This window comes from Oncorhynchus keta, chromosome 23, assembly GCF_023373465.1.
Source record: "Oncorhynchus keta strain PuntledgeMale-10-30-2019 chromosome 23, Oket_V2, whole genome shotgun sequence".
Taxonomy (NCBI): domain Eukaryota; kingdom Metazoa; phylum Chordata; class Actinopteri; order Salmoniformes; family Salmonidae; genus Oncorhynchus; species Oncorhynchus keta.
Window position 1 is genome coordinate 28,252,908 of NC_068443.1, and position 22,913 is coordinate 28,275,820.

Below are 22,913 nucleotides of genomic sequence, written 5' to 3' on the forward strand. Positions count from 1 at the left end.
CCAGGTACCTCACCAAGCAGATTGTAATGATAGGGTACTCCCATGTGTACACATGTGAGAGGATATCAACCTGGCCAAAAATAGCACAGATGAATAGCTGCTGAAATCCTTCAGCTTACTGCAGAAGGTCAGAAAATACAGGATGCAAACATCCAATCACTGTGGGTTGTCAACACACTTTAATGATGCCTATTGTATACTTCAGAGCTCATGTAGAAGCCATAATTAAAAGAGATGAAATATGCATCAACTTAACTCAAGATGAGCAATTCAAGGCAACATAATTCTTCAGTTTCATAATGGATAAAAACTGTTAGTAGGTTTGGCTGAACTGTAGGTTTGGCTGCTATTACAGTTGTGCTTCATAGCCAGTTAGTGATTTACTTCACATTTCCTTGATATCAAAAAGGTAAATTGTGCAACATGGAGATACGTTTATTTTAGTCAAGATGCAACAAGGTATGTCAGTGTATAGAAACCTCATGTTCATCTTCCACAGTATTTAAATGTACAATTCTGTGAAAAGGACCTTGTTATTAAAATGCAGAATTCATATCAATTCAAGTTCTCTAAGTCTCTGGCAACAGCAATGTGCAGCTATGTTGAGTAATAGACAAAAGTTATTGATTTGGATTCCCAAATGACCAATGTATGAATGAAAAGGTGGAAAGAACACTAATATACTGATCCATCAGGATTAGATGAGGGTTTCCACCTCATTTCTGAACAATCTAAGGGTCTATTGTTAGTGACACAGGGCTGGCTGGTGATTCTATGTCATTACAGGCTGCTTGTTTACGGTCCTTTGTCAAATGGGCCATTGAAACATATCAATATGACTGAAGTGGTCGGAGCCAATACCTCTTTTCTTCTAGCCTGGTTAAACCAGACTAGTACTACACATATCAGTTTGGATTACAGGCTACTTACATCCCACTCCATCAAATAGATTGCTCTTAAACTGTAACAAACTTTTTTTTTTAAATGTCCCTCTTCAATCAAGGAAAAAGCTAACAAAACCCCACCTTAGAAAGTCTTCAACTTCTAACAGAAAAGTTCCCGTAACTATAAACACATTTCCCTTCTAAGGAGAAGTCATCAACCTCTCCCATCTGTTTGTTCAACTCCAGAGTTATTGATCTCTATTAGCTTCCACCGACAGACATGCCCAGGCTTGCCAATCTTACAGGTATAGCTCCATAACCACCTCACTGTTAGGATGATACCCTGATATTTTTAAATGAGAGAGAGAGAGAGAGAGAGAGAGAGAGAGAGAGAGAGAGAGAGAGAGAGAGAGAGAGAGAGAGAGAGAGAGAGAGAAAAGTAAGACATAGCATATCCCTGAATCAGTCCCTTCATACCTTCAGGGGTCCTCAGAACTATTCTGTAGTCATGAAAATAGGAAGGAGGTGGTACAGCACAGTATAGTACCTGCGACTGTGAGAAGATAGCATTGTTAATTAGGAAAATGAATTAGACGGTGCTCTGCTCATTAGTGCCTCTGCCCTTCTACTCTTCCTCTGACGTCAGAATGTTAATCACCCTAGGCACAAACAGATGGATGGCACAATTACTCTCATGCTTTGGGGATATTTTTGGTTAGAGGAAAACATTTTCTCATTTGCACTGTCGCATAATTCTGAATGCCCTGAAATGAAAAGCTAAAGCCACGTTGCAATTAAGCATTTGGAATGGCACATTTAGCTGTCACTCTCTTCATGGGTGCCAGATGCCTTTTGATGACCACCTGCTAGTGCCCCAGTTCAGATGCTTGGATGTCTTTTAGGACTTGCAATCAAGAGAGAGATACTCCAGAGTTAGCTGGATTCCCAGTCCACATCATACAAACTATCTTCCATTTGTCTCTGTTAACCTGTGTGTACTGCATTGCCCTTGTGGCCAACCCAAATGATCTTATATGCATACATGCTTACATCTACATTCTTGCATGCACATTTTGTGTTGTGTTTTATGAGTCCAAAGCCATGGTATTATAGGGAAGGACACCTGTCAATCATGCATGGAACTCAGAATCAAATTGTCCAATGCTAATGGTGTCTCCAACACCAATGCCATTGGTAATATAGCAATGAAATACCCAAATGAAATGACTGATCCTTTTCACTATTGAATTGGTTGACACTGTCATATTCATCCATTCGTATTTCGATTGCTTAATCGAATGATTCCAAAGACAGCAAACACAGACAAGCCCATTGATTCAGAAGGTCACTGTTCAGGTTGAAGAAAACAATTTGCCATGACAACAGCAGAGGACGTGGCAGTAAGCCAGAGACTGCACATCTCTCCCAGGGAATGATTGCTTAGCTCTCAGCCTGTTGTAGTTGCTGACCTGCACTGGCCTTCTAGCCAATAATTTACCCACGGTGGCTTGCTGAGAACCCAAACGAGTAAAACTCCTGTTGGTGGGTTGGCCAGTGTTCGCCTGATAACTTTCCTTAGCATGCAGAGGAGTCACAAAGCAGTGTCTGAGTCACAAAGCGTTTGCGGGAGAGTTGATCATCATACAGTAGTCTCTCCGGTGATTTTAAAAGGTAAGGTTATACTTATATTTTACTGTTGTTATTGGTTGTGGTCACAGTATTTTGTTATTTTTCGGGGTGTGGTAAAGCTAATGTTTGCAACTGGCAGCATGATTGACCTATTTGAAAAAGGGGAAGGTTGTAAGCAACATAATTGGATTGTATACAGTGTGACACATGCAACATAACTCGTTTTTGAAGGAAACATAACTTCCCCATGACATCATAGTACATGTCAAAATGATTTCCCTTTGGTTAGTTTAAAGAGCACATTTTCTAACCTACTATTGTAGGCCTCGGCGCTTGTCCTTTGAATAGTTAACCTTAATCTCACATACAGAGTTTTAAAGATGTTATTTAAAGCTACTGATAAGCACATGTGGAAATTGTACATGAAGGTATTTTAGCCATCATGCTGATAGGAACTCTCATGGGGGTATTAGGGGTGGATGGAATTAGCAAAGTGGTTAAATTTAGGACATACAGGTGATGTGAAACAAAATGCTGTGGATTATGTTCATTCAGAAAGAACCGGTGAAATGGCGTTCTTTGTGTCTTATTTACAGTTAATGTAAAGGCGATTTTTATTGTCCACATGCAGAAAGGAAGATGTTTACTAATATGATAGACAAGACTTAGGGCAGCACTCTGAAAATCCATAGTTCAGGACAGATTGATTCCTCTGGCAAATAACATTGATGCTATTTAACGTGATTAAATGAATGCACCGGCAAGCAACTGCATCCTTGAACAGTACAGTGCCCTCGACTTTCAGGTTTGGCTCGAAATGACGACCCAGCAGCCCCCTCTCTCCCAGGAGATTCTGGCTCAGTGTAACCAGCAGGCCATGGAACCATGGGGCTCCCGGAAGCTTCGCCAGAGCCGCCAAGGCTCCATCTCCACCCTCCGCAGCTCCCTGTCTAGGGACCAACAGCAGCAGCAGCATCCCCGGTACCCTCTTCTACTCCCAAGGGGCTTCCTCCCTATCGAGTCCTCATCCAGGAGGCCCAATATCAGCAACCCAAACTCCCCTTTCATACGCCGGGACTTGGTCGCCCTGACCAAGCGTTTTTCTTTTGGCGGTTGGCTTCAGGGCAGTCGGGCCAGTTTCTCTGGGTTGCCCCTCCATCAGCCTGTCCAGCTAGAGAACACCTATAAGACTGAACCAGAGAAGGGATGTCTTTTTAAAGCCAGTAAGGTCCAGAAGCTTGTGCAAGCCATGCTGGATAGTTATCTGGATGGGGCCAGCTATAACGCAGCCTCAGGCAGCCATCTTAGCCAGATTCTGTCAGACATGGTGAAGAGCAAAGTGAAAGAGATGAGTCCTCCGCGGTACAAGCTGGTGTGTCAGGTGGTGGTGGGGCAGAACAGGAACCAGGATCTACGAGTGGCCAGTCGCTGTCTTTGGGACTCGCAACATGATGACTTTGCAGTTGCCATGTTCCAAAACCATTCTCTTTTCACATTGGTCATAGTCCATGGAGTTTATTGTGAGTGAGTCGTACGCACTGGCAACTGAACAAAAATATAAATGCAACATGTAAAGTTATGGTCCTATGATTCATGAGCTGAAACAAAAGCTCCCAGAAATGGTCCATAGGCACAAAAAGTTTATTTCTCTCAAATTTTGTGCACAAATTTGTTGACATCGTTGTGAGCATTTGCCAAGTTAATCCATCCACCTGATAGGAGTGGCATATCAATAAGCAGATTAAAAAGCATGATTGTTACTCAGGTGAACCTTGTCCTGGGGACAAAAAAAGGCCACTAAAAGTTTTCTCACGTCTCAGAGTGTACCATGGTGGCGGTGGGGTTATGTTATGGGCAGGCATAAGCTACGGACAACGAACAAAATTGCATTTTATCAATGGCAATTTGAATGCACAGAGATACCGGGACAAGATCGAGGCCCATTGTCGTGCCATTCATCTGCCATCACCTCATGTTTCACCATGATAATGCACTGTTCCATGTCGCAAGGATATATTCACAATTCCTGGAAGCTGAAAATGTCTATTCTTCCACAGCCTCCATAATCACCAAACATGTCAACAATTGAGCATGTTTGGGATACTCTGGATTGACGTGTACGTGTTCCAGGTCCCGCCAATATCCAGCAACTTTGCACAGCCATTGAAAAGGAACAGGACGAAGTATGCGAAGTAGACGGGTCACGCTGCATGAGGCAAATGGTCACACCAGAAACTGACTGGTTCTCTGATTTGCACCCCTACTTTTATGTTTTTTTTATTTTAAAGGTACAATTGAAGTCAGAAGTTTACATACACCTTAGCCAAATACATTTGAACTCAGTTTTTCACAATTCCTGACATTTAATCCAAGTAAGAATTCCCTGTCTTAGATCAGTTAGGATCACTACTTTATTTTAAGAATGTGAAATGTCAGAATAATAATAAAGAGAATGATTAAGCTCAGCTTGTATTTCTTTCATCACATTCCTAGTGGGTCAGAAGTTTACATACACTCAATTAGTATTTGGTAGCATTGCCTTTAGATTGTTTAACTTGGGGTCAAACGTTTCGGGTAGCCTTCCACAAGTTTCACACAATAAGTTGGGTGAATTTTGGCCCATTCCTCCTGACAGAGCGGGTGTAAATGAGTCAGGTTCGTAGGCCTCCTTGCTCACACACGCTTTTTCAGTTATGCCCACAAAATTTCAATAAGATTGAGGTCAGGGCTTTGTGATGGCCACTCTAATACCTTGACTTTGTTGTCCTTAAGCCATTTTGCCATTTGCAACTAAGCCTTAACTTCCTGACTGATGTCTTGAGATGTTGCTTCAATATATTCACATAATTTTCCCTCATGATGCCTACTATTTTGTGAAGTGCACAAGTCCCTCCTGCAGCAAAGCACCCCCACAACATGTTGCTGCCACCCCCGTGCTTCAGGGTTGGTGTTCTCCGGCTTGCAAGCCTAATTTTTCCTTCAAACATAACGATGGTCAATATGGCCAAACAGTTCTATTTTTGTTTAATCAGATCAGAGGACATTTCTCCAAAAGGTACGATCTTTGTCCCGATGTGCAACTGCAAACCAGTCTGGCTTTTTTATGTCAGTTTTGGAGCAGCGGCTTCTTCCTTGCTGAGCAGCCTTTCAGGTAATGTCGATATTGGACTCGTTTTTACTGTGGATATATACTTTGTACCCGTTTCCACCAGCATCTTCACAAGGTCCTTTGCTGCTGTTCTGGAATTTATTTGCACTTTTCTTCACATCAAAATACATTCTCTAGGAGACAGAAAGCATCTCCTTCCTGAGTGATATGATGGCTGCGTGTTCCCATGGTGTTTATACTTGCGTACTATTGTTTGTACAGATGAACGTGGTACCTTCGGGCATTTGGAATTTTCTCCCAAGGATGAATCAGACTTGGAGGTCAACATTTATTCCCCCCCCCCCGAGGTTTGGCAGATTTCATTTGATTCTCCCATGTCAAGCATAGAGGCACGGAGTTTGAAGGTATGCCTTAATACATTTACAGGTACACCTCCAATTGACTCAAATATGAATTAGCCTTTCAGAAGCTTAAGCCACAATTTTCTGGAATTTTCCAAGCTTTTTAAAGGCAGTCAATTTAGTGTATGTAAATGACCCACTGGAATTGATAGATTATTTCACCGTCTAAACAATATTGAAAAATTCCTTGCGTCATGCAAAGTCCTAACCGACTTGCCAAAAGTACAGTTAAAAAAAATGGAGGGGTTGAAAAACCAGTTAATGACTCCGACCTAGGTGTATGCAAACTGACGAATTCAACTGACCAGATACCCATCTGTATTTCCAGTCTTGTGGAAGCTGTAGATTAGGGCCTAACAAAATCCACAAGACAGATTCTCATAACTCAGTAGAATCTTTGAATTTGTTACATTTATATTTTTGTTCAGCGTAGATCCAAATTGCTGCTTATAAATAGGTAGTCCACCTGGATGGACGCTGATAAAGTCCTAGTTCCTAGGGCCAGAATATGTCAACTCTGGTGTATGGCAAAGACTAGTTTGAGAATTAATTTTTTATTTCACCAACACCATTGCCAAATGTGCTTATTGTACAAATGTTAAGCTAATGGGGACACAAAAAGCTTCAACTGTTGTATTTTGATGGATCGGGCAATTGTCAAAGAATTCAAAATGATCAATGTGATTACCATAACTTTATTTTCCTCCATTCGCCCAAATACAGTACATAATGATCATATCACATGTCAAGAACATAGAATTACACAATAAATAAAATAAATAGACAACATTTGTCAAAAAAATAAAGGTTCTTCTGAAAAAGCAGCTGCTTTCACAATGTTGTATTTTTGAAAAGACAATACCCGGAAGTTGAATAATACTTGCACTCAGGGGTAACAGTTTAAGGATACAACTCTTGGCAGACACGGCCAGCAAGGTAAACCAAAGAGGGATGAGTACAGTATGACGAAACGCAATTTTACATATTGATACAGGTTTATCATACCATTTTACCAGGTAGTGAGACTAGTGCTTCATTTTAATTTAACCAATTCCATGTAAAAAAGTACTTGCCTCCATAGCCCATTTCCCATGACACCACAACCTGACATTCAAAAGGGCTGTTATTGCACAATACAGAATTCTCAAAAAGGCACTTTATCCCTTTTGCCAAACAGCAATTCAATTTAGCGAAGCCAATTTCAACTGGAGTGCACACATTCACTCCTGAACACAGAAAAACAAACTATATTAGCGCGATTCCACGGCAACATAAGACAAAACATATTTTTGATCTCATATTGTTCTGGCACTTCTCAGAGACATCATTGGGCAAAAGGATGTTTCACATTTGCAATTTCAGAAAATCCTGATGAAAGTGGCACTTTGTAGACCTATACACAACTCCTGCAAAACCTTATGATCCGGACATGATAGACATCTTTGTGTCGTTAAACTCCTTATTGTGCGCTAACATGTCAAGATTTTGAAACACTTCCACATTAAAAATATTAGTATGAATATCTCAAAGCACTGATTTTGATTTTGTTAATTTTAATACCACTTTTGGAACAAAACACACCACATACAAGTCTATCAAAATTTCACAGTGTGGTCTATTAATTCTGAAGATATCAATTTTATGAGCACCACCAAAACAGTGAATGGTGATTTGTTGAATGTGCAATCCTAAAAAGGAGGGCTGAGGTTGGTATAATGACCTATGTAATTTCCTTAAAAGTACAAGAGCCCACTGGAAGTGTGATTTGTTTGAAGAGTATTTGGTTCCAAACCATGTCTAAAAATGAGCTAAATCAAAACAGGTACTTTGAGATAATGCCAAATGTCTCAAACATGAAGTGATATTTTTTTTCCAGAATCGAGATATTCCATATTTTAGAGCAAACTAAAGAGAATGAAACAAAGACATTGTCTATATCATGTACAGTTCACAGATCATAGGGTCTTACAAGAGGCATGTATAGGTCTAAAAAAAGCAACTAAATTTGTGAAACTTTTCATACAAACGTAAAAACATGGTCAAATTTACTTCTGCCCAATAATGTTGATGTGAGAATTACCAGAACATGCCAAAAATATTTTTGGGCAATGCTGGCATGAGTTGCACATTAACCAGTTAAGGTTAAAATATTTACCTTTTGGTATCTATAGCTAAAAACTGAACATAAATTCAGCAACTTGTGGTAAAATGACTGCCAATCCAAAGAAATATAATAAGAGATTGTGCAAATAGTGTCACTCACTGCCCTCCTTATGCCATTGTGTACCAATTAGTGAAGTTCAGTCATAAAAGGCAAGTGAAGTCAAAGCATGAAAAGCAGAAGAGCCCCTTTTCACACAGCTTTTCAACCACAATGGGGCTGGTCACTAGGCAGCTTGTGATCCCAGGCTGCCATTTTCAGAATCAGGTCTGAGCATCTACTCAGAGAACAGGGTCAGGTTGTTTGTGCGCATGAAGTGAGTCAAGCCAGTAGTGTGTTACTGTTGTCAGGCTTCATCCAAAAAGAATAACTGAAAAAGATAGATGTGCACCATAGTCCAAAGAGGCCAGACACTAGCCCAAGATAGGAGACTCCCTGAATTAACAGCCTCCTGGTTATTTGCTCCCAGCGGAAGCAGAAAGCAGCGGGTTGATTGGCTGAGGCTTGTGGATAGAGCCAGGCGTTATGGCACTGGGGTGAAGTTTTCCCTAGGTACAGATCCAGGATCAGCTTCCCCTCCCCAATTCTAACCTTCACTATGGGGGAATTCAAAACTGACCCTAGTCCAGCATTTACGGGAAACTTCACCGTACTCTGGAGCTGTGAGGCAGGAGTCCTTTATGAATCCGCGTGGTGTTCGAGTAGCTGGACCACGTAACTCATGCGGTGCCGCAGCTCGGCAGAACAGCCCATCTCTGACAGCATGCTCAGGAGGTAGGTGTAGGACACACGCTCTCGGCTGATGTAGGTCAGTAGGTAGGAGCCAGAAGACTTGCACAGGATGATCTTGGTGTGGTCAGTGTAGAAATTCACCTGTGAGAAAAGGATGGTAAACACACAATAAGACAAAGGGAATTTTGTACAATATAATTAGTGAGTGGTGTATAACAGTGCTGCAGTTAAATTGTGCTATGCAAAGCACAGAAGTGTTGCAGTCAGTCTTACCTGCAGAGTACCGTTGTTGAAGAGCATCACCAGAGCATGGTCGGTCTTCACCCACTGTAGAAGGAGCGGTGGCTGGGAGGGAGGCTGTTCTTCACAGTGGAGGTCTCCACCCTGGAAAAGAGAAATTACATTAAAATCCCCCTTAGATCAGCAAACTGCAAGCTGATTACTGATGCCTTGATGAGATAAAATTACTGTCTGAGTTTCAAATGGCAACCAACTCACCATGCAATGCACTACTCTTGACCAGGGCTCATAGGTCTTTGGTCAAAAGTAGAGTACTAATGAAACAGGGTACCATTTGGGAGGCAACCTATAACTTCCTTCTCCAATGCCTTACCTCCATGAGGTTCTGTTCCATGTAGTTGGCCATAAGCTCCACAATCTGCTTCTGGCTGCAGAGCTGCTCTGGTAAAGCACTGGCCTGGAAGGTGAAGTGTTTGTTGTTGGTCATGCAGTAGTGCACAGTCCTATGGAGAAGACAATGGAGATACATTAGACAAGGGTTTGAAACAATCAAAAGGCTACAAAACTGAGCACAAGTAGGGTTTGTTCAAAGCATTAAAATAAGGATAATAAATGCTTGAATATTACTCAATTAGTTGAAGGGCTCTTACTTGCGCTGATCACACAGACTCAAGTGTGTCCCCTCGTTGAAGAGCACACCAATGTCTTGATTTGAGAGCTGGTAGCCAAAGCCATATTTATTGGAATAATCAACCCATTTTGTGACCCAGATGAATGATTTGGGTCTGGAGAGACAAGGTGGATTTCTTGTAGCTGGAGAGGAAAATACTTATTAAGAAAAGGCTAGTTAAGAGAATTTCAGTATAACCATTTAAACATACTGAATACTAGCTTGCAGAGGGGCTGAACGCTCACCTGCAGGCATGGCAGACAAACAGCTGTTGAGGACCTTCATGGCTGACTCAGCTACAGCAGCAGGGGTAACGCCATCTTCACACGCTGGAGAGAAATGAGGGTGAGGTTTAATTTACCACCACAACAGTCTGACTCAACCACTTATCAGGTCCATGAGCTCAGATATGAAACGATCAGTGCATTCAAAGACACTTCAAAAGCGATCAATTTGGATACACCAAAAAAGACAAGTGAAAGGCTGTTTCATAGTTATTGAACAGTATAGATATGGAAAAGGCCTTGACCTTACAATAATCTATATTTAAAGCATTGATCATGTTCAGTAAAACTGCTGATTGGTGTTAAATCAAACAGCCAGAGTAGCGACTTACGTTCTGTGCTGCTGGCCACCGTGCCTTTAAAGGAGCCTGATGCTGCAGACTTCCTGGACTCTTCCTCAGCTGGAGTATCCAGCGGACCAGAGCTGACTTGCTGGCCTACTGTGGGAGTGGGAGGCTAAAACAGGAAACGTCTTTCATGAGCATCAGGAAACAAACAAAGACTGGTTTTCCTTCCTTACAAGAGTTTTAAATCTGACCCAAAAAGCATAGAATGGCGCATGAATCAAATGCAGTTGTACTGAATCAGAGCACCGCTAGGGAAACAGATGTCAGGGGGCTGTGAGAACACGGATTAGCAGTGTGAATATACTGCTGCACATTCATTCTATTCCACAGGCCTGTTTATTTTACTTTATTTTAAATGTGGTCAATCATGCCATCACCCAGTCTTGCCATATGTCTTCTGGCTAAAATGGGATTCTGCTAAGTACAGTAGAAAACTATTCTGAGAGATTTACTACTATAGCAACCTCATAACAGTCCCTTTGCTGAGCTCGGTCCTCAGCTAATGCATCTCAGCTAAGAAGAGGAAGTGCAAAATGGCTGCATACTTAAAGTAATTAAACATGTCTAGCCTATGCTATAAACTATCTAGCCTATACTACAGAAAAAACATTTGCAGTACCATGTGTTGTCATGTGCAAAGTACATACCTCATTGGCTCCAACTGTTTTATAGCTTATCTGGCGACTAATGGAGCATTTGACGATGCCAGAAACAAGCTTGGAGATGCTCTCCCGCTCTTCACAATGGCTGTTATCCACTATAAAACAAACATGTTGAATTAAAACTCTGATTCTAAGGTTAATCCTGGGGTTAGGCTGCAGCCTTTTGAAGGTCAGTCATGACTTGCCACAATGCTTACCTTTGGATTTTCTCTTTCCAAAAAGACTCTTTGCCATCTTGGTGAAAAACTTCTTGGCAGGGCTGGGCAGGTTGAGCTCTGGCACTGTCACACAGCTGCTGGGAGGCAGCTTGTCTGGGGTGAAAGCCTATAAGAAGGAGAGAAGAGGTTTAGGACAGGGAAAATGCAAGGTCGGCACTTCAAAAATCAAACACTTAGCACAATGAATACTGACATCCTGTCGAGATCTCTTCAGTCAGTGGCCATGTGCTATTATTCAGTGTTTGTATTTAGAAAGTACACTTTATAGCCAAGGCTGAGGCCTCTAATTGTACCCAAATGTCATCCCAATATCAAGAAGCATAAACCAATTTGAAAGTCACTCAAAACACAAATCAAGGCTGATTAGACTAAAAATGTAATCCAATAAGTAAAAAAGCTATAGGAATTGGTGCTATAAGTACTAGCCTAATTCCAGGGCATAGGTGACATACTTTTGTGAAGAATTGGTGGTTGAGGATTTGGTCCAGTGTGAGGCGGTCACTGGGGTTCTTCTGCAGAATACCAGAGATGAGTTTCTGAGCAGCAGGAGACAGGGTTGAGGGCAGGTTGTATTTAACTTCCTTTATACACTTGTATGTCTCTTTCAGATCAAGGGTTTCAAAGGGAGGGTTCCCGCACATCAGCGTGTACCTGGTTAAAGACAAGACTAATCCATAAGTCTCCCAAATGCCAATTGAGTTCAACTGTTGACATATGCGTAATTTGAGTAAGGTTATACAAGCATTAACTAGCTTAGCAATGGCCTACCTCATAACTATAAAACAACTTTTTGCATATGTGAAATTCTGTACATGCTTTAAACGTTCAAGAGCCAAGTATGAGCTGTAGATCAAAGTCAACAGCAAGTATGCGCCAAGTCAAATACAACGTAGCTCAGACACCACAAAACCACCATTTGAAGTATACTTACATTACACAACCTAGTGACCAGATGTCAGACTCTGTTCCATGGCCCTGCCTGTTCAACACCTCAGGTGCAAGGTAGTTAGGTGTTCCACATATAGTTCTGAGGAGAAACAGGTTCGCGTTAGAGGTGTTAACCTCAGATTGCCCGAATATTATTTTTTCCTTCCCAGCCAAAGGAGATACTCCATCAGCTGACTTACTTCTTCCTCTGCTCAACTGGTTCCAACTTTGCTGCCAGGCCGAAGTCCCCTAACCGCAACTCCATGTTCTCATTCACAAAGAAATTCCCTGCAAGAGCAACATTTGTCAAATTCCTTTCCCCCCCCTAGGCCTCCCATGAGGAATAGGCACACACCTGAAATGGCTTGACATGAAACAACCAAATAGGAAATTCTAAATATACCATTGACATTTTCTAAATGGCTGAACTGAATGAGATACATGGTGGTAAAATAATAAATATGATATTTGACAAATCACTCTACATACCTAATTTGAGATCCCTGTGGAGGATGCCCCTATTGTGAAGGTACTTCAGCCCAGAAATGATCTGCCGGAGGTAGTACCGCACTTCTGGGTCTGTCAGTGTGTGTCTTGCTTTCCAAATGTGTGCCAGGGACTGCGAAGACAAGGTGAGAATTCTGTCAGTACCCAGCAAGCACCCTTCAGAATGCCTGCAAATGCTGTACCATAACAGAGAGCAGCAGCACAGCTCACCTTTCTACTGCAGAGTTCAAGGAAAATATAGATGTTGTCTTGGTCTTCAAAATGATGGGAGAACTTGACCACATGCTTGTGATGAAGGGTTTTGTGAAGCTCAATTTCATTTGTTATCTGACAGAAAAATTATGAAACTGTTAACCAGAATATAAATAGGAATAGAGACCACTTTGGAAAACAGTTCATCTGTAGATCTACATTCAAATGTTTCCTTACCTTATCTCTCTGATGAGGTTTTGACACCCTGCTCTGTGGTATCACCTTTACAGCATACATTTTCTTGTTAGAAAGGTCTGTCATTTCATAGCATCGTGCAAAGCCACCCTTAGAAGAAAAACGACAACTCAGCATCAGACTATTTTCTAGCCATAAAATAACATTAATGGGGTTTTCACAATGTTGGTGTGGCTGCCATTCAACACTAGGCTGCTTGTTTGTATTGTATATCCAATGACGCATGTTCCAACCATATACCTCGTACAGAATGACGCTTTCCTTTCATCAAATACATTCGATATTTATTAGTACCTGTGTTAAACACATTTAATTTAGAATTAAATGAAATTATTATATTTAGGGTAAAGCCACAATCATTAACAATGATTTGTTTCTCACATGCAGCAGCAAAGACTGAGGCAACGATGTTTAGACAGTGACACCGCGCTTGTTTTGATACATTTAGAATATATACATTTAGAATATATACATTATATCAACAAATGACTGACCAGTGACAAGTAGGGCGTTAGAATACATTATTGCACTGGCAAAATAATGTAGTCTAGACTCATGACGGGTGGTATTTGAACAGCGGCTGGTTTTACGATTAGTCACAAGAGATCATACATAAACATCGATATTTGGGCTAGTAGACTAGATTAATGCACATGAGGGGCACATCTCCCTAGACTCGTCGCGAGAGAGAAAGACTAGGATATAAAGTTAGTCATATCAAACACCGCACGAGGTAATTATCCCGCAACATTCACATGTGACGAACGTGTAACTTCGTAGAACATGCGACCTAACCGTGAACAAATCATGTCAATGAATGAAAACTGACAACGTAACACTGACGCGGCATTCTCCAATTTCTTTAGACTACTACCATCCGACCACATCGTCACCAGAATTGTGTACAAACAATTGAATTCGGTGAGATACATAATCCATAGAGCAAATTGAAATACCTTTCCCAGAAGCTTTCCTTTGCTGTAAGACTTCCCTGTCTTGGAATCTGTCACCACCTGGGCGAGTTCTGGTTTGATTTGTTCTGATTTAGTCCTGTTCGGTTTAGTAGGAGGAATAACTTCACGTTCTGGACAAGGTTTGAATAGATTCGGATTCATCGTGAGACATGAACTACCCTGAGAGGTGGCGAAACATGGGGTATCCATTCATCCAAAATAAATATTTTCCAACAATCCTCTGATTCAACGATTGATCCTTTCAGCGGAGTCGTGTCCTCAAACCCAATTCGTATCCATCTGACATGACCGCGCAGAAAATTCCTCAACTATATAAACTATCCCTGACGTCATGGAGGGCGGGTGAATAGGTGGTGCATTACTGAAATGAACCAATCCTATTTGCTCGAAATACTTCTCAATCAAAGATGATTTAAATGATTCGTGTGCTTAAATGTGCGTTTCATATGTGCGTGAAATACTGAATGAACGAATGAACAATGCGCCCAGTCACGTGACTGCATTGATTCAACTGCTGTTGAATTGAGGGGATTTTGTTTTAGGCATGGAGGTTTTGAACCACTCTTTAATTTTTAAAAATATATTTTTAAAATTGTATTATCAGAGAAACACATAACTCTATCAAAGCACATTACACTTATGCTCTATCAACATGATATTCAATATACCAAGATTAAATAAATATGTATTAATTTATTATCTTATTAGTAGGATTTTGTCTTAGAAATTGAAATATGTAACCTGTATTTTGGAAATTAAATTACTGTAATAGATGTTTCTTTAAAAAACTGAAGACAACAATCAATCAACAGCATTTTATCATATTGACTTCAGTGCCATTATCACGAGGCTGAACATGAGGCTGCCAACTCATTTCACGTCTGACAGTGAAAGGAAGTGGTTCGAGATGCCATCTGGTGGAGTAAACATTGAATGGTTTCAGCATGAACTACACGTGAAAATTGTATCCATCTGACATGCGCAGTTGCGGTTTCCTTCATATAAAGCCATTTTCTTTCAGCAGGGATAGGGATTAGGGAATCATCTCACCAGTGCCTGTTCAACAAATAGCCATTGGCTATTGGCAAATAATCCGTGTCTGGGTGACTACAGTATTTGGAAACACCTAGGATAACCCTTTCTCAGTTTGACATGTTGAGCAGCTGTGTTCAAAACAGAATGTTTGGCAGCTAGAAAGCTGATCTCTTGTTTTAGGGATAAAATACATTTTTATTCGTAAAATGTTGCTCTTTTTAATAAAGATCCAGCTAATCATTGGCCCCTCAGTAAACTCCCCTGTAATTTGAACAACAGCAATCCCCTGTTCATGTAAATGTCTCTGCGGTTTGCATCTTGATCACTTAGCTTGCATTTCAGAACCAGACCATGGAAGGCTACTAGAAACAATTCTTAAATTATATATTTTTAAATGTAACCATTATTTCACTAGGCAAGTCAGTTAAGAACAAATTATTTTGCCTTGTTCAGAAGTAGAACAACATATTTTTACCTTGTCAGCTCAGGGATTTGATCCAGCAACCGTTCGGTTACTAGTCCAATGCTCTAACCACTAGGCTAACCGCCACCCCAAATAGGGACCATTTGTGTCTAAGGTGAACGTGATAACCACTACACTACGGAAACACGTTAGAGTGGATAACTTTTACATTTAATTCTGAAATGCATATGTACACGAGTGCAACAATTTTACATTTTCACAAATATACTTTGTGATCTACCTAATAAAGTTGGACTTTTAACAGTTATTTTCTTTTTGGAATGACTTGAACAGGAAGGAACATCTCTGCAAACTTTCATTTTCAGTCAGTTCAAGGACTTTTAAGAGGGCAATGGAATGCCAAGTCATCGATGAACGAAAATGTTAAAACACTTAGGAAGGACTGGAAGGCTGGTAGGTTTTTAGGGTGTGGATCAGGTTCAAAACATGTCCATGTTGCCCATGTCTCCATCTCTTTTGGATTTCTTGTCTTGGGACTCAGACTATAGGCCTTGTTGATACTGTGCTTCATCTCATTGTGCCCCTCAGAGTACATATTTTTCAGCATGCTCATTAGTTCATCGCTAGGATCAGCATTCTCGTCTGGCTTTACAGTGTCTTTTTAGTATTCCATGTATTACTCGAAAAGGTGCTGTCAGTAAACATCTTGAACAGGGTTGAAGGTACGTTAAAACGTCTTGTGACAGGGGGCAGTATTTTCACATCCGGATGAAATGCATGCCCAAATTCAACTGCCTGCTACTCATCCCCAGAAGATAAGATATGCATATTATTAGTAGATTTGGATAGAGAGCACTCTGAAGTTTCTAAAACTGTTTGAATCATGTCTGTGAATATAACAGAATTTATTTAGCAGGCGAAACCCCGAGGACAAACCATTCAGATTTTTTGAGGTCACTCCCTTTTCAATGGGTTTTCATTGGGAATCCAGATTTATAAGGAATCTTCTTGCAGTTCCTATTGCTTCCACTGGATATCAACAGTCTTTAGAAATTGATTCAGGTTTTTGCTTTTTTGAATGAAGAAGTAGCCCTGTTCAGAACGAGGGTAACCTCTATACTGTTAGATAGAGGTGCGTGACCAGAAAGCTAGCTACAGTTTGTTTTCCTCCTATATTGAACACAGATCATCCCGTCTTCAATTTTATCGATTATTCACGTTACAAAATACCTACAGTTGTATTACAAAAGTAGTTTGAATTTTTTTTGCAAAGTTTACAGGTAACGTTTGAGATATTTTGTAGTCACGTTGCGCAAGTTGGAACCAGTGTTTTTCTGGATGAAACGCGCCAAATAAATTGACATTTTGAATATATATCGACGTAATTAATCGAACAAAAGGACCATTCGTGATGTTTATGAGACATATTGGAGTGCCAACAAAAGAAGCTCGTCAAAGGTAAGGCATTAATTATATTTTTATTTCTGCATTTTGTCGCGCCTGCAGGGTTGAAATATGCTTCTCTCTTTGTTTACGGAGGTACTATCCTCAGATAATAGCATCGTTTGCTTTCGCCAAAAAGCCTTTTTGAAATCTGTCGTGTCGGCTGGATTCACAACACGTGTAGCTTTAATTTGCTATCTTGCATGTGTGATTTCATGAAAGTTTGATTTTTATAGTAATTTATTTGAATTTGGCGCTCTGCATTTTCACTGGCTTTTGGCTAGCGTCCCACATATCCCAGAGAGTTTATTAAAGCTCAATATCCATTACAATTCTAATCAGTTAACATTTTGATCCAATTCTGTTCGTCTTCTTCTGACACATTACCAGGACCATATCAGTTTTAACCTATAAAAAAAGAAGGATATCACGAGAGGTGTCATTTACAGACTTTGCCTACATAAGACAATGCAGGTAGGTATTGGTATTGTGGTATTGTGGTATTGTGGTCCACAATCATTATGAAAATCTAAAACAATAAAACACCTTTTTAGAGCTGTTCTGAACATCAATAGTATAAAGAAAATTGTCGAGTCATTTGATGGTTCTTCCCATCCAAATATTTTACAAGTAAAACGAAATACCTGTAATAGGAAAAAATGAAGACACACTATACAAATTGAAACTTAGGCAGTGTTGATGAAGAGATGAAAGGGGATTGAAACATTTATCATTGTAACACGACAAAAGCATAGCCCTATCTCTCTGTAAAGTGACCTTCACATTTTCTGGTGCAATGTTGTGTACTCGATTGAGGGTGATGTACATTTTGATTTTTGATTGGTCCCACCCTGCATTAAAGAAGAACGTACACTACCATTGAAAAGTTTGGGGTCACTTAGAAATGTCCTTGTTTTTGAAAGAAAATCACATCATTTTTGCCCATTTAAACAAAATCAAATTGATCAGAAATACATTGTAGACATTGTTAATGTTGTAAATGACTACTGTAGCTGGAAACGGCAGATTTTTTAATGGAATGGAACATAGGCGTACAGAGGCCTATTATCAGCAACCATCACTCCTGTGTTCCAATGGCACGTTGTGTTAGCTAATCCAAGTTTATCATTTTAAAAGGCTAATTGATTATTAGAAAACCAATTTTACAATTATGTTAGCACAGCTGAAAACTGTTCTGATTAAAAAAGCAATAAAACTGGCCTTCTTTATTTGAGAATCTGGAGCATCAGCATAAGTGGATTCGATTACCGGCTGAAAATGGCCAGAAACAAAGACCTTTCTTCTGAAACTCGTCAGACTATTCTTGTTCTGAGAAATGAAGGCTATTACATGCAAGAAATTGTCAAGCAACTGAAGACCTGGTACAATGCTGTGTACTACTGCCTCCACAGAACAGCGCAAACTGACTTTAAGCAGAATAGAAAGAGGAGTGGGAGGTCCCGGTGCACAACTGAGCAAGAGGACAAGTACATTAGAGTGTCTAGTTTGAGAAAAAGATGCCTCACAAGTCCTCAATTGGCAGCTTCACTAAATAGTACCCGAAAAACATCAGTCTCAACGTCAACAGTGAAGAGGCGACTCCGGGATGCTTGCCTTCTAGGCAGAGTTCCTCTGTCCAGTGTCTGTGTTCTTTTGCCCATCTTAATCATTTATTTTCATTGGCCAGTCTGAGATACGTCTTTTTCTTTGCAACTCTGCCTAGCTGAGCTGCAAGCAAAGTAATGTATCCTTTTAGATATTACAAAAGCAGTACCATAATATATATATATTTTTACTGTGTATGCTTTTGAAGCAGAAGTTGGGTCTGCCTCCCCTTTTGCCTGCTCCTCCTTATGATGTTGCTTCACTGAAATCTTCTTCTGTTCCAGTTAAAGGAAATCCGAAACACGCTCTTTATCAGACTTCTCCAGAAAACTGGTGACTTCCTGCAAGTCAGCGAACTTTAGCTTGCTAATGAACGATAACATCACAGATAACACATTTCATTGGTAGAATTCGGAATATCTGCCCACAAGGCCTGAAAACTGGCCGCCCAAAAATTTGCGCAGTAAGAGAAGTTGCCACATTTATCCAATAAACCCTTTTTCCATAACGTTATCGAGCGTATTAAGAATTAATATCAATGTAATTGTTAATGACATAGTCTAAGAAACAAAATTCAGTTTTCCATTAAAATAATAATTATTACAAGTTTAAGAATATGTTGCAAGAGAAAATATAAATCACCCTTACTAAACTCTCCAGATCATTTTCCATCAATGGATGTCGATTTAACATGTTTTGACTGCTATGATTAAGCAATAAGGCCTTAGGAGGTGTGGTATATGGCTAATATACCACGGCTAGGGGCTGTTCTTAGGACATAGCCCTTAGCCATGGTATATTGACCATATACCACAAAGAACAGCCCTTATCCGTGGTATATTGACTATATACCACAAAGAACAGCCCTTAGCCGTGGTATATTGGCCATATACCACAAACCCCTGAGATGCCTTATTGCTATTATAAACTGGTTACCAACATAATTAGAATAGTAAAAAGTATGTTTTTGTCATTCCTCTGGTACATGTCTGATATACCATGGCTTTCAACCAATCAGATAAATTCGTCAGGAGAGTTTGAGTGATGAAAGTTGGACTGAGGATATCTCAATCTCTGTGCAAGAAACACTTGGACAAACTTCCAAATACGAATGTTAGGCTATTTTCTGGCAATTGTGTTGTTATTATGTGCCAGATGTTGACAACAAACTTTTATAAAGGGCCTATTTGCGAGATTGACTTGTTATAGGCATAGGCTACTGACTAAAATCTGGGTTTATAATTGCAATTCAACTTTGCCATGGTTTGCTGAGCTAGATGCAGGAAGCCTGTAGCCCTGTGAAAGGCAACATGCCAACATCTCATTTCAGGGAAAAGTCTACAATGAAACTGATATTAAATGTAGAGAATGATACATTTGCAATAGAGCTGTGACCATGATCACAATTGATAACTTCAAACGTAATGAACTAAACATGGCCATTAATAAAATGTAATGAACTAAACATGCCCATTAATAATTGCATAATAACACAAGGCAACAACAAAACACTTTTTTATAGGATATTTTGGTATTTATTACAACACTCCAAATTTTGCCGAAGCATATTCTGTAGGAGGGGTTAATGTGAAATCAAATAATTAAACATGATTTATATGAATCGGGTCATGAACATATGGACTTTGAAATGAACAAGGGAGAGGTTAAACATAGGCTAAGTCTGGCATGAACTTATTCCTACACTTTACAATAACTCTGAGGCAGTGGTGTTAGGTAGTCTCTGTATAGACTATTCCCTCCATCGTGACACTGCTGCCCAGTTGAAGAGCTTGTGATCTCCATGCAGCACCACAGCACCATGCGCCGTCAGTAAGGCACCACTCAGCCTCAGGAGATGCCCTTCTGGAGGCATGCAGCCATAGAGTCATTATACCCTAATGTAGGTCTTGTCACGCCCTGATCTGTTTCACCTGTGATTGTCTCCACCCCCTCCAGGTGTCACTTATTTTCCTCAGTGTATTTATCTCTGTGTTTCCTGTCTCTCTGTGCCAGTTCATCTTGTATGTTCCAAGTTAACCAGAGTGTTTTTCCCCTGCCTTTTCTATTCTCTTTTTCTAGTCCTCCCGGTTTTGACCCTTGCCTGTTTTCTGGACTCTGTACCTGCCTGCCTAACCATTTTGCCTGCCCTGACCTCGAGCCTGCCTGCCACGCTGTACCTTCTGGACTTTGAACTGGTTTTGACCTTTTGCCTGTCCACAACCATTCTCATGCCTTCTCCTTTTGGATTATTAATAAATATCCAAGACTTAAACCATCTACCTCCCGTCTGCATTTGGGTCTCGCCCTGTGCCCTTATAGGTCTATTTGCCTACTAGCCAAATAAAGTGCAGAGCGTGCAACTCGTCATTCAAGCATATTTGAACATTTAATTCATCCTTCATTCAGTTCAGTCAGTATGTCATCCATTTGGTCTGAGTTGCAATGGGAACTAAATCAAAGAGAATAGAACAGTCATCCATTTGTCTATTGAAATCCATATGTACTCCCGGGTGGCGCAGTGGTTAAGGGCGCTGTATTGCAGCGCCAGCTGTGCCACCAGAGACTCTGGGTTTGCGCCCAGGCTCTGTCATAACCGGGAGGTCCGTAGGGCGGTGCACAATTGGCCTAGCGTCGTCCGGGTTAGGGAGGGTTTGGCCGGTAGGAAAATCCTTGTCTCATCACGCACCAGCGACTCCTGTGGCGGGCCGGGCGCAGTGCACGCTAACCAAGGTTGCCAGGTGCACAGTGTTTCCTCCGACACATTGGTGCGGCTGGCTTCCGGGTTGGATGGCGCTGTGTTAAGAAGCAGTAGGGCTTGGTTGGGTTGTGTATCGGAGGACGCATGACTTTCAACCTTCGTCTCTCCCGAGCCCATACGGGAGTTGTAGCGATGAGACAAGATAGTAGCTACTAAACAATTGGATACCCTGAAATTGGGGAGAAAAAAATGGGTAAAAAAAAAAAAGAAAAAAATAAATCCATATGTATTCAAAATGATCTACATTCTCAAAGGTTCTTTAGCCTATCATTTTGACAATTAAATGTTTAATTTAGGCCTATCCAAAGACAAAATAGGCCTTCAACTTGTAGGCATTGCAATTTAGGCTATCATTTTGCATACGGGTGTTTTGTAGAATAATTTTAGAACTCAATTTGTGTTTTATAACTGTTTTTATTATAGTGCTCCCCTTAAAAAGAGATCTTAGCTCACAGGCCTCTAAATAAATGTTGAACTAAATAGTTGAAGAAGCACATGCAGTGGCTGATGGGGTAAACATATCTGGCAATAAGAATAGGCTATATATAGTCTTGACCATTTGGAACCCCTTGGCTATTTTACTCAGGACAGGTTATAAGCCAAGTCTTAATCAATATTTTGTTTTGTCTCATTTATTGATATGGACCTAGCCTCTGCGTGATGAGGTGGTGCAACGCAAATGGCTATAGCAAGCCTACATTCCACAGAGTGGAATTCACAAATACAATAGTCAAAATGCATAATATAAGGCCTACAGTCCGTGTTCCCAAATACTGGAAAAATTGTGATACATTACATTACAGGATCACCATAATAGTCCCATGCGGCTATAACAATGTGTTATGCAATTATATAGCAAATAAATAACACACAACAAATAGCATGGCCTATTTAGATATCAGAACAGGCATAATCATATTTACTTTCTATTTTGCAGCTCAGGTGGCTATTCTAGACAAGGCTCATCTGTGTCTTTATTATTCTCACACAAGTCATTTGCTGAAGGTCCAAGCCTATAACTACATCATCTACTGGTATAACGTAGATGATGCCTCCGGACTACCTGGCCTGATGACTCCTGGCTCCCATTCAAATCCAATTGTATTTGTCACATGAGCCAAATAGAATAGGTTTAGAAATGCTTACTTACAAGCCCTTAATCAACAATGCAGTTTAAAGAAAAATACCTAAAGGAAATAAGAAATAAAATAAACAAATAATTAAAGAGCAGCAGCAAAATAACAATATCGAGGCCATATACAGGGAGTACCGGCACAGAGTCAATGTGCGGGTGCACCGGTTAGTCGAGGTAATTGAGATGATGCATAGATAACCTACTTGTACATATTATCTATGCATAGATAATAACAGAGAGTAGCAGCGGCGTAAAAGGGGAGGTGGGAGGGGGGGCAATGCAAATAGTCTGGGTAGCCATTTGATTAGATGTTCAGGAGTC

General features: G+C 40.5%; 2 protein-coding genes and 1 pseudogene across 2 annotated transcripts; 1 reads left to right on the top strand and 2 right to left on the bottom strand.

Annotated features, from left to right (window-relative positions):
* Positions 1–2,448: 2,448 nt before the first annotated feature.
* On the top strand, positions 2,449–6,700 carry LOC118401687 (dynein light chain Tctex-type 5). The gene is made up of 2 exons (XM_035799272.2): positions 2,449–2,555; positions 3,319–6,700. The coding sequence occupies exon 2, from the start codon at positions 3,331–3,333 to the stop codon at positions 4,039–4,041; it is 711 nt and encodes a 236-aa protein (XP_035655165.1). The 5' UTR covers positions 2,449–2,555; positions 3,319–3,330; the 3' UTR covers positions 4,042–6,700.
* LOC118402112 (serine/threonine-protein kinase PLK3-like) lies at positions 6,699–14,492 on the bottom strand. Its single transcript, XM_035800023.2, has 15 exons — positions 14,175–14,492; positions 13,201–13,308; positions 12,982–13,098; positions 12,754–12,883; positions 12,465–12,552; positions 12,269–12,364; positions 11,790–11,988; positions 11,317–11,443; positions 11,105–11,214; positions 10,443–10,566; positions 10,072–10,155; positions 9,807–9,969; positions 9,530–9,659; positions 9,190–9,300; positions 6,699–9,057 (listed from the first exon to the last, which is right to left on the bottom strand). Exons 1-15 carry the CDS (start codon positions 14,379–14,381, stop codon positions 8,863–8,865), a joined length of 1,989 nt encoding a protein of 662 aa, XP_035655916.1. The 5' UTR covers positions 14,382–14,492; the 3' UTR covers positions 6,699–8,862.
* A 1,638-nt stretch (positions 14,493–16,130) lies between these two features.
* On the bottom strand, positions 16,131–20,923 carry LOC118402539 (calcyclin-binding protein-like; annotated as a pseudogene).
* Positions 20,924–22,913: the final 1,990 nt, after the last annotated feature.